Source organism: Mchenga conophoros, linkage group LG3, assembly GCF_057382185.1.
Source record: "Mchenga conophoros isolate Kocher_MC1m ecotype Shallow Benthic linkage group LG3, M_conophoros_male_GT1.1, whole genome shotgun sequence".
Classification (NCBI taxonomy): domain Eukaryota; kingdom Metazoa; phylum Chordata; class Actinopteri; order Cichliformes; family Cichlidae; genus Mchenga; species Mchenga conophoros.
Window position 1 is genome coordinate 44,389,520 of NC_140528.1, and position 19,589 is coordinate 44,409,108.

At 41.6% G+C, this 19,589-nt stretch overlaps 2 protein-coding genes and 1 long non-coding RNA gene across 3 annotated transcripts in view; 1 reads left to right on the forward strand and 2 right to left on the reverse strand.

The window, feature by feature from the left end:
- The window catches only part of LOC146578890 (polymeric immunoglobulin receptor-like), a 128,682-nt gene that overhangs the window by 33,719 nt on the left and 75,374 nt on the right, over nt 1–19,589 (reverse strand). The gene's annotated exons all lie outside the window — the stretch shown is intronic.
- LOC146578892 (uncharacterized) lies at nt 14,448–16,453 on the forward strand. The gene is made up of 2 exons (XM_085259684.1): nt 14,448–14,762; nt 15,650–16,453. Exons 1-2 carry the CDS (start codon nt 14,503–14,505, stop codon nt 15,918–15,920), a joined length of 531 nt encoding a protein of 176 aa, XP_085115810.1. The 5' UTR covers nt 14,448–14,502; the 3' UTR covers nt 15,921–16,453.
- Nucleotides 16,256–17,843, reverse strand: LOC146578893 (uncharacterized). The gene is made up of 2 exons (XR_014890156.1): nt 17,360–17,843; nt 16,256–16,524 (listed from the first exon to the last, which is right to left on the reverse strand). It is a non-coding gene; the product is annotated as an uncharacterized LOC146578893 (long non-coding RNA).

The following is a 19,589-nucleotide window of genomic DNA, read 5'->3' on the forward strand; positions in this document are numbered from 1 at the left end:
TGATATAATAAAAGAAACATTACTTGCCTTTAGAAACTTGAGATGAACGATCTATCCAGCTCCTGGTATAAAATAGTGATGGGTCGTTCGCGAACGAAATGGCTCTTAGAGCCGGCTCTTTGACGTGAACGACGAGAGCCGGCTCCTTATCGCGAGCCGTCACGTGGGGTTTTTTTTTTTTTCTTTCTCTCAGCCTCTCTCTCGCACTTTTTTTCCGCTTCACTCTGAACGCGAGCCTTGTACTTTACGCTGGGCAGAGGGGGGAGGGGCGGTAGTTACACTCAGTAGCACAGGAACAGAGCCAGAGGGAGAGAGCGAGAAAGAGAGCCAGGGACAACAACGTCACATTAGAAAGGTATAGTAATCATCCACAACTATTTTCGGTTGCAGATGATAAAGGATTCAGAAAGTGCGGATTCATGCGGGCCCATATGACAGAGAATGTGCATCTTCTTTTTGTTTTCATATTATAATTTATATTTAATTGTGTTGTGCAGTGTTTTGTGTTGTTTTCACTTTAAATTTGTAAAAGGAAACAGCTGAAACTTTAAATAGTTAAAAGTTGAAATGTGAATAGTTGATTTTTGTATTATATGATTTATTTACAGTGTATAACTATAAAAAGAAAGCTGACACTTTCGAGACTTTATCTAATGTGTAAGCATCACAGCAGATGCCTTTGTGTCAACATAGCTGAGGCTGAAACAGAAAAACGATTTTATAAAAATATTCAGCAGTAGATCAAAACCGAAAGAAAACCATTAATCAACAAATGAACATCACCTGATGCTGCTGAATTGAAGCAGAGCAAATTACAGGGGTTTTATTAGAGACACACCTTAGCGTTTTGCAATTTTGCATAATGTTAAAACGTTTAAATTATTTTAGTAGCCTATCGAACGGCAGAAATTAGGTTTTCTTTTCGGAAGTATTTAAATGGGAAAAAACAGCGGCTGACAGCGCTGTAAACAACGGAGGTCTTGTGCATAACAAACAAGCGAATAATGCAGAAAACAGATTTTTAGACGGGAAACTGTTCTTGAAGTATACTGTGTGTGTGTGTGAGAGAGAGAGAGTGAGAGAGAGAAAGCTGTGCATGAAGTGTGATTTTTTTCCTGGTGGAAGCAAAACAGCAAAAGTCAGAGGAAATTCATGACGATGTTTATGTGAAGCATAGTTTGGATCTTCTTTTGCTGCTGGTTCGGTCAATATTGTTTGAAGAGAAATAAAACCTGCAGCGCAAAGAAGGCGTAAACACGAAGCACGGACCCGCAGACGGATCAGATTCACTGAGCTGTCGGCTTTCAGCCCCTACCGTGTCCGTGCTGTCTGGTGAGAAAGGCGACATCTCACTGATTCTGATACGTCAGCGGCCCGCGCCTTGTGTTTACGTCTTTGTGCAGAATCGGTGTACCTGCTCTCATTTATTGATTTAGCTGTTTGGTGGTGGTTGAAATGTACAGTGGCGTGTCTAGAAAATTTTTGTTGGGGGGGGGGGGGGGGCAGGTAGGGGCACAGATTTGGAGAAGGGTGGCAGATGTAATTGGCAGATGATATTTAAAAAAAATTCCACCAACCATTAACCATAATTCAATAATCCTATAAACCTAATAACCAAATGCACTTTTAACTCTTATTAGAATGAGATTTTAACCACTACGGTGCAAAGTCTTTTGGAAATAAACATTTACTAAAAAGACGCAATGTTTTTTGAAAAACATTTATTCTGAACTGTGCACCACAATTTCAAAACATTTTCTGAAAGATACATGTTCTCACACAGTAAAAAACCAAGTGTCAATTTTACACTTACAGAGTTGATTTTAACTCTGCTTCAGATAACATTTGGTCCCACTCAAAATTAGAGTTAAATTTACTCGATGGCCAGTGTTAACCTTTCAGTGTTAATTGTACTCAATTTAGTGTCAAAATTAACAACAAAATGTGTAAAAAATATTTAACACTGAGGGTTATTCACACTGTTCAGAGCAATTTGATTACACTTTATAGAGCTATTTTTACCCCAAATTTAGTTTAATAATAACACTCTGATGTGTAATAATATATCATTTTTATTTCTCTGTAGTGTGATTTTTTCATATTCATCTTATGATGCTATATTACTAAATAACTGTGATCTATCCTACATTATGGAAATAATAACAAATATACAGATTAAAGTAACAGCATTTATTATTTATTATGTTTCTCACTACTTTACATGGAAGTGCATGCTTCTCAATCACAATGAAGGTGTGAATGCTGCTTCTTGTGGATCCCTGAGCAAGAAGGTAGGGCTGACTGCTTTGGGTGATGTTGTCTAGATGCTTCTCTACACTTGTTCCAGCCTACAACAACACATTAAACAATAGTATTAAGTGACTATCCTCGGACAGTAGATTAGCTCAACTCACTGTCCATGTAAATAGAGGTGATGGAAAGTATATTTTAAACAACATACCTTTGGGAATTTGATGACGTTATTGACAGCTTGAGATGCAGACATCTTTCCTGGTCTCTTTCGCCCTTGTGCAGATGGTGGTAGCAGATGTAGCAGCAGCAAGATAGTAGACAAGTCACTGTCCCAGCCTACAGACAAATAAACAAAGAATTATTCCAAAAATACATTGAATTGACAGAATTACCTATATAACCAACAATGGCAAATAAAAATAGTCACAATCATACCATTCTCAACTTCAGTACCTGACTCAGCATTGCACATTAAATCCAGGAGCTCTGAGGCCCATGTCCATGACTTTCCTTTACAACCTTTGCTTTGAGATTGGTGAGCTGCCTCTCCAAGAATTTGCTCTCAGTGACCTCACAAAACAGGAGTCGGAAATCTTGTTCTATCTGTAATGCAAAAATACAGAACATAGAGAGGTGTTTGATTGGATCCTGCCTACAAATTACATCAGTATCATTTAAATGATAAGTGAACTTACTTTTGGGAGATTTGCAAACTGAGACGCTTCTTTCCTCCACAGCTTTTCTTTGAATGGTCTTCAACCGCCCAGTGGCGTGTCTAGAAAATTTTTGTTGGGGGGGGGGGCCAGGTAGGGGCACAAATTTGGAGAAGGGTGGCAGATGTAATTGGCAGATAATGTTTAAAAAAAAATTCTACCAACCGTTAACCATAATTCAATAATCCTATAAACCTAATAACCAAATGCACTTTTAACTCTTATTAGAATGGGATTTTAACCACTACGGTGCAAAGTTTTTAGATACTGCGTTGATAAAGTACAAGAGATGCAACCAGTGCTTTGTCAGTGTTTACTCAGCATTCAAGGACAGCAATATTTGCATAGTATTTTTACTGACATATAGTGCACATATGTTTTGGGCAAAAACATTTTTTAATATTAAAATACGAACATTTGTAACAAACAATTGACAAATTAGCCAGTTCCAATGTAAAACTTTCTCTGCCTGTTAAAAAAAGAAGATAATCTTCTCACAAACTGGTGTTTGATTTTGAAACAGGAAAAAAGTGGGGAAACAACTGAAAAGACTAATATTTGAATAAAACCTGAACGCAAGTAAATACTTTCTATGCTGCCTTATGGTAAACTTTGGTAATATTGATCAAGAACAACACTGGCTGATGATGAAATACAGTCAGCTGGCATGGTGACACTGCCAGTATTAACCTGCAGGGCTGGACTGGGACAAAAAATTGGGCATTTTCACTACAGGGCGACCCACCAGGTAGTAAAGCCATAAAGACTTTGACTGAAAACAAACCCTGTTGTGACAGTGATGTACAGTCTTGTTGGTATATGTATGATTTCTATACATTATACGTCAGATAAAAACTTTTGTTGAAAGATTTAGATAATTATTTAATAAAAGCTAGATATTTTAAATGAGAATAAGAAAGAAAAGTATTTCTTTGTGCCTTTCCCTGTTAATGCCCTACCTGCCCCCTGGCAACACTTTGCTAGACCCGCCCCTGCACAGTTACCAGCTGTCAGCTACCTAAAAAAGGATCCTGGTGTTATTTGTCAGAAACAGTTCATAACTTCCCTTCAACTCATTCATGTCACCTAAAAGGTAAACCTGTTTCTCCATCACCTGTTCAGCTCTGATGATTCAGTAAGGACATCTCCTGGTTTCATCTTCATGTTTCCCTCTCACCACATATCCAAACCAATATCATGACCAGCAGCTTTACAGCTGTGGCTCCAGCAAACATCAGCTGATACTAGAAATTAATATTAAATACATTCTAACAACAGCTGATCAAGCTTAAACGTGCTGCTGTTGTTTAGCGCGACATCTGCTGGTTTCCTCTTTCTGGCGCAAAGTGGGCGATAAACAAACAAGAGAGAAAAGCCGATCAGCTGATCACTGATCAGTTTCATGATTAAAGTAGCAACAGGAGAGGCAGGGGGAGAGGATGAGAGAAGAAGAGGCAGCTGTGCAACGTAATGACAGAATAACTCCAGCTTTCTGTCTTCATTATAGCGAAAGTCCTGGACAAACTGCATCTCTTCTGAGCTCAATACGAAACGCGTAATATTTTCTCTGAATGGGGGACCATTCCATTTTTTAAGGAGCCGTTGGCAACTCTACTAACTAACCTTATGAATAAAATAAATTTCACTATCAGTAACATCATAGCACCCACCCAGCTGTATAAAAACTCCTCAAGCTGGCTAGAACGCAGTACGAGTTATTGCAACTGAGGGTAAAAACAAAAGTCAGCACAACGAAAATAAACTGCACCTAAACTTAGTTTATATCTGACCCAGATAGACTGCAGGTCATAAGTTCTTACCTGAAGTTCAGTTCACCTGACACTCAGACTGGCGGCTGCCTCGGGTCTCTGCTCCTGCCTCCCCTTCCCTCATCCACCTGTTGCCTCTGTGGAAGCCCCGCCATAGCCACCACCAAACAACTGAGTTATTTTTACACATCGACCTGCATCTGGCCAATCCACCACCTCTCATTGTTCATGCCATTACAAAAAAAAATAAGTCACAGGCCATATGCCCGATGGCCAGTCCAGCTATGTTAACCTGCAACCAAATCTGCAGCTCCATACAGCAATGTTACGACTTAGATTACATCTTATAACTCATAACTCTTATGTTAGCTGCCCTCAGTAGCATACTGTCTGAAATATTCGACGGCTGCAATAATTCTTTAAGTGTTATTTTTTTCCTTGGTATTCTAATTTTACCGAAGTTTACTAAACTCAAACTTAATATTACTTACCGGGACATTTATTCTGTCCTCATTTTCTTTCACCAAAAAATTGTTTCCTGCAGTGCCGTCTTTCGTGCTTCGCTCTCCTACCTTTGCTAACGTGATGCGCATGGCGCAGAAGCCGATGCTGCATTCACTTACACTCGGATATCTGAGCTTCACCGTGAAAACATAATCGGACATTTGATATTTGATTGAATTTTATTGTTTTGCCTTTGGGGTGGCACCTGGGGTGCCCCCCCCCCCCCAGGCCACCCCGCTGGACACGCCATTGCAACCGCCATGCAATGTATCCTGAACCGCTCTCTGGATCATAGTAATGTTTCCATGTAATTAAATAAACGAAGAATGACTATGTTATCAACATTTCTGAGGGCAATTATGTATTTAATGTTGAAAAGTTCCCTTTACTTACATATCCATGTTGTGAATATGGGTCTTCCAGATATGGAGACAGAGCAACAATGCCCTGCCCATACATCACTCGTACGCTTTTAGGGGAAGATGTCCTAATGTATAAATTCAATAATTGGCATTAAACATCACAATTAAAAATAATACAATGTTAAAAATGTTTCTTTATATCTTACATTTTTTTATTCTTACCCATGTTATTCTGTCATCTCAGCCTCAAGTATGTTTCTCATCCGTCTTCTGGTTGCATCTCTCAGAGATTTGGTTTTTGCGTACTCTTAAACCTTTCTATAAAATAGAAACATTACTTAATATTACTTAACATGTCATTAACTGTGCTGATAGTGTTAGTGCAGCTGTCCCTTTAATAGTTCTGATACCTGGTGACATCACAGGAAGTAGTAAGGTTTAGTGAAGTTTGCACATGGCCAAGGAGACTGTTAGATTAAATAGTTAAACATTTGTCATTTTTATATTTACCATTTGTCCATTGTTTTTAACCCTGTGAAAGGAATTCTTTCTTTCCTCCCATACCCAGATTCTCGAGGTTCTGGGTGCAAGGTTGAAGTGTTTTATCACAGGAACGTCCTTTTGAAGATCTGTTTGATGTTTGGTAGAGCTTCCTACCCTTTGTATGGTTTCACTGTGTTATCTATGGTAGACCATACATTGGGTGTGGGGGAAGACTACCCTCTTTATGACCAAGGATGTTGTTCCTGCTTTTAGGTTTTATGACCCTTTGATCAACACACACACACACACACACACACACTCTCACATTCTCACATAACACACACACACACATTCTCACATAACACACACATACACACTCAGTGTATACATTTACATACAGTGCCTTGTCTTTGTAACCAAAGGGGGGTTGCAAGGGGAGGTGTTTTGTAAACTATTGTTTGAAGTTTGTCAATAAAAGGCAGCGAGAGGAGGCCACCATTGTGGTCATTTCGACGTGCTGGTCACAGATGAAGGGCCTCCCTTGCGCAAGAAATCGATTGAACACTGTTGCCTTGTTTTTCGTTCATGGGAATAAGTCCTGGATACAGCGGGGTCTGAGTTTAGACCCAACATTAATTGGTCCTCCTGTTTTGTTATTTTTATGTTACAAATTATTCCTATGTAGTATATTCTCAGCCATGCACCTCTTGCTTAACATTTTCAGTGCAGGCATCATTCATACACATGCTTCTGTCATGTCAGTAATTTCAGTCATTTCATATTGTTGTAAGAGTACATAATTAACAAATGTATCAGAAATCATTTTAGTTAGCAATGATCTTATACACGGTAAAATGCATCCTATACATAAGCAAATCAGTGTCAATAGTCCAAAAACAGGAATTAATATTTTCAAAAGAAGATGCCACCAAGGACCAGACGGTAACCAAGCTATCCAGCCTTGTGGCAGATCTACTCCTGTCGTGCAATTCATTATGTATTTCTTCAAGTAAACAACTGAATGTCAAAGGTCAAACAAGAAGAATCATCATTCTCAAAAATCATATGTCACTACAATCCAACTGTATACAGACATAGGTATTTAAACACATCAGTTGACTTTAATGTTTGTCCATGTGGCTCTCAGCTAACTTCAAAGCTGCAGCAAGTCAACACCCTTCTTTATGACTCCTATCAACCACCCAAATCTTCTCACTGTAGGCATCCTGTGGGGGTTAGGGTCAACTGGTGAATTATCTGCATTTACAACTCTTCTCCTGTCCTGTTGTCACCACAGAAAAAAGCTTTGTAAAGGAAATTGGATCAAGCTGTTTTGATCTTCTTGGCTGAAAACCTCAAGTGTTCATGATGTAAATGTAGACAAAAGGCTTCTCTGTTTACATCCTTCTTGCAAAAGACAAAAGAATAGGTGATGTTGCCATGTTCCATGGTTAATCTCCAACTTGGGCTAATCCATTGTCCTTCATACACATAGGCAATTGGCCTGTTTCCAGTTCGTTTAACTGTATAATGTCCTGCAACAAGTCATATTCTTTGAGTCAGACGAGCAGGTCTGTCCTACCAGAGCAGTCCACCTTCCCAGCTACTGGTGAATCAACCTTCCATTCAGGTTCAGAGCAGTTGAAAAGTTGGCAGTGTTCCTGGATGTGTTGCTAAGGCAACCAAACAAACTGTCTCGCTCCAAGTGATGCTATAGGGCCACAGTCCAGAAGAATGTGTAGCCAGTGGCATCACAAGCATAACCATTGGTCTCGTTGTTTATGTGAGCGGTTGTGTTCTTAAACTGCCACCAGTAGTTGTTGAAAACCCATGCGGGTACTGGGTGTGGTTTGCTCTGTTCCAGTGCGTTCCCTGTCATCCCACTCAGGGTCCACAGGCACAAGAAGATGCACAGCACATTCCCAGCCATTCTGATGAGTACCTGTGGCTCAGTTGGTTTCTTCACCGGATTGAGACGAGGGGCCCTGGAGGCTTTCCCCCCCCCTTTGTTCCCGGTCTTCCTGCCACTTACTCCGAGCTGGCCTGGATGTGTGTCACCTTCTTGCAGTGCACTTGATATATCCAAGTGTTCCTTCCAGCAATCTTCACTGCTGTGGTCGTCGTCAGCAGCATCCGATATGGACCTTCCCATCGTGGACTGGACCAGCACTTCCTCTCCATGGCCTTATCAATATCCAATCTCCAGACTTCAGGCTCTGCTCCTGCGAAGAAACAGAATCATCTGGCAGATCATTTGTTCTCATGACTACTTTACTTTTAAACATTTTCAAGCATCTAATCTGCTAATATGCTCTCTCTTCTGCTTTTCTATCATCACTACAGAAGACTAAAACTCTAAATGCTCTAACATGTGTAATCTCAAAGAGTCAGACCGTTCTCTGTTGGAGTAATCCTCATGTACTTATTCTATACAGTCTAACCGTGTCCTGCCTGTCTTCCTAAATCTTAACTTTACTGTTCCATTAGTTCTGTCTGCTTGCAAAAAGTTTTTTTTTTAAAAAGTATTTAATAATCCTAGAGTGAGTATAACGACTGCTCATCTCCCTCCTGTTTGAGACATGGTATAGCCAATGGCTCAAAATAGCAGCAGTCTTATACAAATTATTAGGCAGTACTGGTTTATCACACAGATAAAAAAATCATCCTGCAAGCTTGCTCCCTCTGTAAGTCACAACTGTTTTCCTGCTGTAGGTGAGTGGGCCTGCATGTCTGCTGATGCTGTACTGATAAAAGGTTAACACCATGTTTAACTACAGCTGCCTCTTTTGTGATCTTATCTGCAAAAACTTTCCCTAATGCAACTGGATCTTTCCCTCACATGTGTGCTGCACATTTACAAACGGCAATTCCACTGGTTAATAACACTGCCTCTAGCAGAATTTGCAAGAGTTTGATGTGTTCTGCAGGTTTCCCTGTAGAGGTTGTCACACCTCGTCTCACTCACTGCACTACAAAGAAATGTACAGTAGCAAATGTATACTGCCTATCAGTGTATATTGTCTCTCTACAGCTTTACACGCTTCCGTTAAAGCTAGCATCTCTGCTGCTCAAGCAAATATGAAACATGCTAGTTGTCCTACATAGATAACTCTCTCTCACTGTCTGCTACAGTAAAACCTGTTCTAGTCTGTCCCTCTGCTGTTGTAAAACTCAAATCATCAACAAACCAAACCTTTCCCTCAACGAGTGGCACATCTATTAAGTCATCCCTCAGCTTACACTTCTTCTCCTCGCGCTCTCTACTCTCATGAGAAGTGCCCTCCTCCGTTGGCAAAAAGGGTTGGACAGATTCAGAATTGTGCACCACTTTATGGTAATATGTGTGGTTGTGAGAGTAACAGTAACATTAAAGACAAGTGTCTTGTAGATGACAGAAATGTAAGTTTAGTCCGCAATAGTAAACATCTACCTCGTGTGGAACTAACAATGTCAAAAGGTGAAATAAACTATTTCCTGAAACATTGTACAGCTTAAGCTGCTGCACATACTGATCTCACGCATGGAGGTAAAGCACGAGCAACTAGAGCTAATCTTTTAGGATAGTAAGTTACTGGCTTCACTTGTGGAAAAAGTGCTGTTAGTTATTTTACAGTCACCTGGCATTTGTGCTGTTCACAGAACCACAAGTCACTCGCTGGACCTCCTCTGCGCTGTCACTTTTTGGAGCTTGGCACGCTCCCTCAGGTTCCATTTTGTGGGCGATTCTCTCAGCCACTCCTTCTCGTCATGGCACCTCACGACATCTACAAATTGAAAAAATGACACTCCTCTCGCCACACGGCTTTCGCCATGTGTCAACTCCCCAATGAGAAATGTACAAGAGTGTTGCACAGTCTCCCTAAAAAAATCTCCAGGGTTTGTCCCTTGGAGCAGCTTCACTCCAAGCTGTAACCCCGTGTAAAAACATTAATCAGCACTTAAATGTTCAGCTTGTTTAACTCCCAGCTCCTGTATCACAGAAGACAAAGTCTTAAATTTAAAACAACTTCACATTTGCAACCAACTGTAGATCATAAGAGTAATAAAGTATTCAGCATCACAGAGACAAGTATCATTGCAGGTTTATTCTAAACTCATTAAACTCCTACGTTTTCCCATAATTTATTCCAAATTATTTAACATCTCAATGTTATTCCACATTGTAATCAGTGAACTTCACTTAAGTTTGTCACTCACCATGAGCCCAACAGTGTGGTCAGATAATGAGCTCCATGTAACTATTCTGTAACCACTGCACATCTGTTCAATCGTCACTTGTCTGTCTGTGCTGAATCCTTTACAAATCACATGATTAACCATCTGCTGTAAAAAGAAATGTAAATGTTAGCGCTGCGCAGGTGTGTACACTTTCTCACAGTAATGTCTGTGAGCAACTCAAGTTAGTGAATGACACACACATGGTAAATTCACAGACATAGAATTTAAACTAAAAAGGTTAAATTTTCAGAGTTCACATAGTCATGTGACCCAAGTTTCCTCCTGTGGCTCCTGCTCCTGCAACAGAGACACACACAGAAATACATCCACACCTTTGTCAGGTGGGGGTTGACTTCACACAATGGTTTTAAGTCAGTCAGTCTTGTCAGCTTTTGTCAGTCAGTCAGTTCCCCATTTATTTTAAAATTCTTACTCATTCACTCAGTGATTCCTTCTTTTGCTAATTGTGGAAATTATCGTCGCATTCGTTTCCACGCTCAGCAAAACAACGTCATTTCAAAAAGAAAAATAATTTAGACTGGATTTCCTCGTTGAATCCTTTTGGACAGGAACTTGTTTCCTGATTGTCCCAAATAAGAGCCTATTTTAATTTTGGAGAAGCTCACTTTGCAACAGTTTTCTCGACGACGCTTCGATTCTAATCGTGCAGATCTGCTCAAACAGAGATCATCAAACAAAACTTTCAGTGCACCATGAAAGTAACAAAATAAAAGAAAGAAAATAAAGGAAATCAAAGAAAATAATGGAAAGAAAGGCCTTGTTTAAGTCATGACACGTGTTCTTCATGCCAGGGGGATAAATCGTAACAACCCAATTGGCAGGTTCAACTTTAGTAATAAAAGACAAATCAACAGCCAGTTTAATCTCAAACATTCATCCAATCAGCCATACACACAACATACAGCATAACCCTGTTGTCTTAGCACATAATAAGTTTTAGTTCTCATGTAACTAAATGTGTGCCATGGTAAAACTTCTTCACACACCAGAAACTCACAATCAGCTCACTCAGCTCACTCATTTAAGACCTCTCATCAGCATTCTGTTTTCTCCTCTATAATGCAACCATCTGTCCTCCTATAATATTCAGTCCACTAGTCTATGTATCACTTTCATCTTACTAGTGACTTGGACAAGATGACAAACAGAATCTCATGCTTAAGATGCTGTCTGGTCTCATGAGTATCATTGTATGTGTATATGCATGTAGGGTTAGTATAGTTAATGCATTTTCTGTATGTTTTTGTGTTCATCTCTCATCACACTTTCATTATTCTCATCACTGCTTAAAACAACACACATCTCTCTCTGTTTTTCTTCTTTAACTGTACTTTTCTCCAAAACAGAAAATAGCATTACAGCTGTTTCTGACTGAGAAACACCAAACACTCTTCGTGCTATCATTCATCCACACAACTATTTTATTTCTTTTTGTCCACTGGGCAGGTGACCTGCAGAATCACGTCTGCCCCAGCTGGATACCTTTCACACACACCATGACGTCAGACACTCTCACACTCGTGGAATTGATCAGGAGAAAATCTTTCTTCATCTTCACACTCTGTTACAGAAACACCATATGTTGTTTTTTTTTTTTTGTGTGTTGTGTCAGGGATGGATATGTAGTTGTAACGTTTGTGTTCACTTTCTTTCCTTTCTGTCTCCTCTCTTGCCTAGTCTGTCTTGGACTCAATGCTGCTCCTAATATGCCTTTAATCTTTCCTCCACTTCTGCCTCTGCTCTCTCACGCTCTTCTCTGACTCTACTTTCTGCTAACATTCTTGCTTCTCTCCTCTTCTGAACCTGCTCCAGCCACAACTTAGCAACTGCTAACTGCAATTCCTTCCTCTGCTTCGCTTTCCCTGTTTTACCTGCTACACTTACAGCTATTCTTTCTACCAGCATTTTACACTGAACTTCCACTAATGTCCCTTCAAATCCATATTTCTCACACCAACAACCTACATACTGCGTGCTGCCTGGTAAAACTTTCTGCATAAATTTTACATCTCCTTCTAAGGCAGACTTACACATTTTATTCTCCATTACAAGACAACAATCAGCCACACTCACGCAGACCACGTCTGGCCCGCACACACACACACAACATAGGCCTATCGCTTGCGTCTGCACGCACAGCTAGCGCTCTCTGTTGAAAACTCTCAAACGCCCCATATGGCGGAGAATTCAACCTTCGGACACTCTCCAACGCCCCAAATGGCGGAGATTCCGGACTCCGAACCTAGGTTCTCTCCACGCCCCAAATGGCGGAGAACTCTCTACGCCCCAAACGGCGGAGAAGCCTGCGTCTCTCTCACGCGGCTAGTGCGCTCCCGGACTCACGTTTAACGCACAGCCCGTAGCCGCTCTCTATTGTTTTGGGTCCACGTGCGCTCTCGTGACCAGCGCTCCCCCGGACTCAAACGTTTCACGCAGAATCACGGTGACGCGTTTCTAGGATCCCACATTCATTCACACGGTTATAGAGACGCTCTCTGATTGCTTACCGTTGTGTTGCGTTTCGTTCACAGGAGAGTCCTAGAATCCCGTCAGTCGCCGTCCACGAGGGGAGTTCAGACGCTATTCCACCGGCCTGGTCGCGAATTTAACACTCCAGGGCTTTGTCAGGCGTCCTAACGGCCTGGTTGTCGACAGTCTGCGGCGTGTCCTCTCTCTCCTCAGTGTGCGGCGAAATTCTTGGAATCCGGCTTCGAAGGACCAATTAATGTTGGGTCTAAACTCAGACCCCGCTGTATCCAGGACTTATTCCCATGAACGAAAAACAAGGCAACAGTGTTCGATCGATTTCTTGCGCAAGGGAGGCCCTTCATCTGTGACCAGCACGTCGAAATGACCACAATGGTGGCCTCCTCTCGCCGCCTTTTATTGACAAACTTCAAACAATAGTTTACAAAACACCTCCCCTTGCAACCCCCTTTGGTTACAAAGACAAGGCACTGTATGTAAATGTATACACTGAGTGTGTATGTGTGTGTGTGTGTGTTATGTGAGAATGTGTGTGTGTGTGTGTGTGTGTGTTATGTGAGAATGTGAGAGTGTGTGTGTGTGTGTGTGTTGATCAAAGGGTCATAAAACCTAAAAGCAGGAACAACATCCTTGGTCATAAAGAGGGTAGTCTTCCCCCACACCCAATGTATGGTCTACCATAGATAACACAGTGAAACCATACAAAGGGTAGGAAGCTCTACCAAACATCAAACAGATCTTCAAAAGGACGTTCCTGTGATAAAACACTTCAACCTTGCACCCAGAACCTCGAGAATCTGGGTATGGGAGGAAAGAAAGAATTCCTTTCACAGGGTTAAAAACAATGGACAAATGGTAAATATAAAAATGACAAATGTTTAACTATTTAATCTAACAGAGACTGCCATGAATCCACATGTATCTGCCCTCAATCCTTCGTCTTTTGGCGCATCGTCTGTATGTATATTGTTTATTTGATACTTATCTGTAGTTCTGTGGTTGTATTTTGTGACATGAGGGAAGTTTAATGTATAACTTTGATACGTTGTTGAAGCCACATGTTTAGAGCACGGCTAATGCTTATTCTTGCAGCTAAAGTGCTACGCTACGTTGATTTAGATTATTGTAGACTTGTAGGTACAGTGTATATGTAAGATTTAAAGAATATACTGTAATTGTAATTGTGTTATGTTTGTTTCAGTTTCACACTTTCTACATCATTAAACCTGTAGACAAAGAGTAATGGTCTTCAGAGTCTTGATGGAAGAAAAGTGTTGAACCTTGCTGCCGGTTCCTCTTCTGTGCAGTGTGAAGAGGGAAAGACAGTACAGTGAAAAGACGTTGAGTTACAGACAAGGTAACACAGTGCATGTGACAACAGCTACTGCTATCACGCTACATAGCCTTTACTTGCCTACACTATGGATTCAAAGCCATCGTCAGTGAAGACACGGTCTAACGGTGTGTTCACACCGAACGCGATGGACGCGAATAAAACGCCCCAAACGCCCCTAATTTGACGCGTGTACATTCGCGTCTCAACGCGTGTCCAAGAAAAATCCATCGCGCGTCAAAATTGACGCGCGTGAACCGGAAATGTGGGAGGAATGTGGGAGGGAGTTGTGCCAGACTGGTATCTTTGCAAGATGGCAGCTATCGAGCTAGCGCTTGAAGAGAGAGTCTCCCTTCTCTATGTACTGTGGAGAGCAGAGCAGCGGCGTAAAAGACGTCCTCGCCGTACCTGGGTCCATCAGGTCCTCCAGAGGCATGAGCAGTTTGGTGAGTTTCACCACTTGCTCCAGGAGCTGCGCCTGGATGACTGCCGATTCCAGCGCTATCACCGTCGGCCAGTTTGAGGACCTGCTTTCCCTCGTCGGTCCCAGCATCGCCCGCTTAAACACCAACTACAGACGCTCAATCCCACCTGCAGAGCGCCTGTCCGTCTGCCTGAGGTTAGTAAAACTATTTAATACGGTAGTCCTTTATTGATATCTGTGCTAATATGCTAATCCATCCAGTTATACACTGCTAACATGGATGTGCTATGCTAACAGTGAATGCTCTCGGTGTTTACTGAAAGCAAACTGTGGTACAAAGACGACTGTTTATAATATTTCTAGTGATACTCAGAAGCTCTCATCAAGTCCCGATTTAATTCGATTTATGCTGTTATCAGTGTTTGAATGATAGCATGGCTGTGGTGTCACATCAATGTATGCGCTGGTGTTTGCTGATATCAAACTGTAGCATTAGCACCACTGAGTTAACCTTTGTAGTGATACTCACTCCTTTTTATTTAGACCTGGTTTGATTCTGGGATAGTTGAATGTTTGTATATAATCCCTGCAGCTGTCAGACTCTATAGCAGGGGTCACAGCCTTTATTAAAACAGAGTTAGATAAAACTGTGAACAGTTTGGTTCATCTCTAGTTACATGGTTCTATCTTGATAAGCTGTCTTATCACAGATTAATTTCTCAAAAATATTAATGATTTAAGCAAGGAAAGGGCTACATGTCAACACACAACTCTTTATTTCTATTAATGTCTCACTTCATTCCTACCTGATTGACATGTTTAGGAATTATGAGTGATTGGCTCACTGTAGTTGTGAAAGTTGCTACCAATCAAATTATGATATGTTAAAGTTAAAACAAAACACAACTGTTTTAGATATTATCTAATATACATTTTGTAATTATCCTTATAATTACAAAATGTTTTATGTAAGATTTAAGTTTTGTGATTTAAATCTGACATCACAAAAGTATTTTGGAATTTGAATAATGTATTTTGTAACTGCAGTACACATAATACTGATTTTGAACAATTTTGTCCAGGTTCCTTGTCACCGGGGACTCCTTCAGGACCATCGCGTTCAGTTTCAGAGTCGGTGTGTCCACGGTGAGCCAGATCACCCCCCAGGCAGCGACGTCCATCTGGGACTGTCTAGTGGACGACTTCATGGCTGTGCCTTCACCTGGAGACTGGCGGTCCATCACAGAGGGATTCCAGGAGCGCTGGAACTTTCCTCTGTGCTGTGCAGCTCTGGATGGGAAGCACATCCAGACAAAGGCACCCCATATATCATATAGGAGACACACACATTGATATACACTAAATATTCATTTCATTTCTTTTTTGTGGTGCCCAAATTGATGCACCTGCTTGATTTTGTTTAAACAATTATTGCACACTTTCTGTAAATCCAGTAAACTTCTTTTCACTTCTCAAATATCACTGTGTGTGTCTCCTGTATGATATTTAACTGACATTTTTTATTGTAACAACCAACGATTTATACAGGAAAATAATGTCTATTAACAAGGTTGCCCAAACTTCTGCATCCCACTGTATCAGTATATTTTGTCATTAGTATAATATGAAATAAATTCTACATGTGTCAAGTTGTGTGCCAACATTTGCTGTGTAGTAGAACTGAGACATTAGTCATTATAAACATTTATTTGAAATAATATTAAAAGTCTCAAACAGAAAAACATTAAACATAAATATATAAAATATAAGAATTTACAGAGAGACAGGAATAAAAAGGACCAGCTGCTCTCCAGAGCAGGAACAAGGCTGAGGAGGAAATGCTCCATTGGAGACTGGTGTGGCCTCTTCAGGGACTCCAGGATGGCCAGCTCCAACGCCGATGGACCGTCCTGGGACCCGTCCCTCATCTGCCTCGGAGCCGTCCTCCTCTGTGGGCCTGTAAAACAGCACAAAACACAAAGAAATGAGAAGGCTGCTACTAGATTTTAATTTCAACATTGAAAAAAGAACAAAAACAATAACAGGATATAATCAGATTGGTTGTAGATATTTAGTAAAGGTGATCACAAGGGAATCCCACCGACTAAAAAGGTATCAGTGCTTGCTGTACATATCTGTGGGTGCAGCAGCAGGAGCTCAGGGACTGGGGATGCTCTGCTGCAGAATCAGTTGGTTCTATCAATACAGTATTAAATGTTAACAGGTTGGATATAATAATCGTAGAGTAGACAGTGGTCCCTCATTTATTGCAGGGGTTCTCAGAATAACTAGCCCCTGGTCACAGTTCTCACAATTGATTCTCAAAGTGCAAACCTTTGTAGATTGCAAAACGTAAAAGTATTATTATGCCGCGGTTTGTCTTCATCTGCCCGCCACTTTCGTGCGCCTTTTTCCCTCACGGTGCAGGTGTCTATTTCCGAATGAGGCTCATAGTTATGGGTGTTTTTGTGCTGTTTTTTCTATTGGACGCGATGGTTATCAAAACCAAACGTGATAAATTTGGCAAGCGCAGGAGATTTGTCAATCAGGCTGCAGAATGCAATGCTGTACTGTGCAATAAAAAATCAGCGAAAAAGCAAAGCAGTGACGGATGAACAGCGGGACCACTGTGTACTGTTTATTAATAAACAATAAAATATATTCCTAAATGACAACATGCATAAAAGCAGAACGGTATTTGTACGTCAGTGGGAAAATAGCGGTGGCTTGCTAGCTTTTGTGCGGCTTCCCGGGTCAGTGAAAACTTTCAAAAGAGAAATGAATGAACTTACCAGGTTGCCCGATCTCTTCACATATCTTCCTCCAAGCTCGGTCCTTTTTATTCCTGTCTCGGTACTGAAAGCAGCTGGTGTTGTACAGCTCCGAGTTGTTTGCTACCGCATTGATTAGCCTTCCCCTCCATTGAAGTATGAAAGGCTTTGGCTGGATCTGCCCCTTTGACCTAGGTAACAGCCACGTCACCAGGCTCCTGATTGGTTGTCGCGGCGCGATTTGACGCTGGAGTTCAGATTTTTCCAACTCCAGCGGTAGACGCGAAACGCGCGTATGCACAAAATGCAACACAAAAACTCACGCGCGTGGTTTTATTCGCGAGTCAAACGCGCCAGACGCGCTACACTGACGCGCGTTTCACGCGTTTTGGCGTTTTCGCGACGCAAATCTGCTTCCGAATTTTCGCGGGACCCGCAATCGCGCGTCATCGCGCCTTTCCATTGACTTTACATGTAAACCTGACGCTCTATTCGCGTCCATCGCGTTCGGTGTGAACACAACGTTATGCTTCTATGTCAACCACACGTTCTCATGGATCGGCTACCAGCACTGCAGCTGCAAAAGCTAGGGCTAATGCTGAAGCAGCAAAGGCACGTTTAGCATTTGCAGAGCAAGAAATGAAGTTAAAAACGGAAAAGGCTCGTCTGGAAGCTTCTATAGAAATTCTGACCACAGAAAAGGAAACTGCTGCAGCTGTAGCAAAGGCAGAAGCTTTAGAAGCAGCGGTTGGCGTTAGTGAAGGAAAACACAGTTGTAAACTTCCTCTCGTTGCAACATCAGTCGACTCTGTTGAGCGTACAAAAGAGTATGTGGAGAAACAAGCCGAAGTATCAAGAGACATCCAGATGGCATCACAGGAGGATTTACCCTTGCAGGACGAGACACAGCATCCGCTTCCTGAGGAACCTTTGCATAATACGGTGTGCATGCCACATCCCAATTCGCTGAGTGATGGTCCCCTCGACGCTGCTATTACTGTCTTTGATACTCCACTGCATCCTCCACGTAAACAAAATAGCCTTAATCCCTTTGTCACATCAGATGTGAATCGCAACTCAGCTCAACAGACAGAGCACCACTACTACGGAGTACTCAAAGGAAATGATTCTGAAGATTTTCTAAGGCCTTCATGCAGTGTAACTGCACATCAGCCACCCTGGAAGACCAACAGCGCCATGGAAGCTTTTCCCCATCACCCATATGGTAACTCTCAGCGGCCTAGTTACTCCACTGATCCACATGTGACAGACTTTGTCAGATTTCTAGCACGACGTGAGCTCGTTACAAGTGGTCTACTACAATTTAACGATAGACCTGAAAACTACAGGGCCTGGCGACGTTCATTCCAGAATGCGGTGAGAGACTTGAATCTAACAAGTGATGAAGAAATGGATCTTCTTGTCAAATGGCTGGGAAGTGAATCAGCTGAGCATGCAAAGCGTATTAGGTCCATCCACATAAATCAACCAGCTAAAGGGCTGAGCATGATCTGGAACCGACTAGATGCGTCTTACGGTTCATCTGAAGCTATTGAGAAAGCTTTGTTCCAAAAACTGGATAGTTTCCCCAAAATTGGCAATAAAGCCTACTCCAAGCTCCGGGACCTCAGTGATTTACTGATGGAACTAGATGCCGCCAAGTCCGAGGAAGATCTGCCTGGTCTTTTGTATCTTGATACCCCCAGAGGTGTAAATGCAATAGCCCAAAAATTACCATATGGTATACAAGAAAAATGGCTTTCTCATGGATCCAGTTACAAACAATCACATTGTGTAACATTCCCCCCATTCTCAGTGTTTGTTTCTTTCATCTACCAGCAAGCACAGATGAGGAATGATCCAAGTTTCAACTTTGTTTCTCAAACCGAGGTGGTTAAAATGGAAAAACCTCCTTGGAAAAACAGTAGACAAAGGGAGATTTTAGTCAACAAAACAGAAGTGTCACCTGCTGCTCGCTCAGACAACAGAAACAAAAAGAACGTGGAGGATCCAGATAGGAGATGTCCTATACATAAGAAACCTCACACATTACAAAAGTGTCGTGCCTTTCGTGAGAAACACTTTGAAGAAAGAATGAACTTTCTCAGGGAGAATGGCATCTGTTTTAAGTGTTGCAACTCCTCAACGCACACCGCGAGGGAATGCCAAAGTATCATTAAGTGCACTGAATGCAACAGTGATAGACACTCATCTGCTCTACATCCAGGTCAGGCACCGTGGATAAAGAACA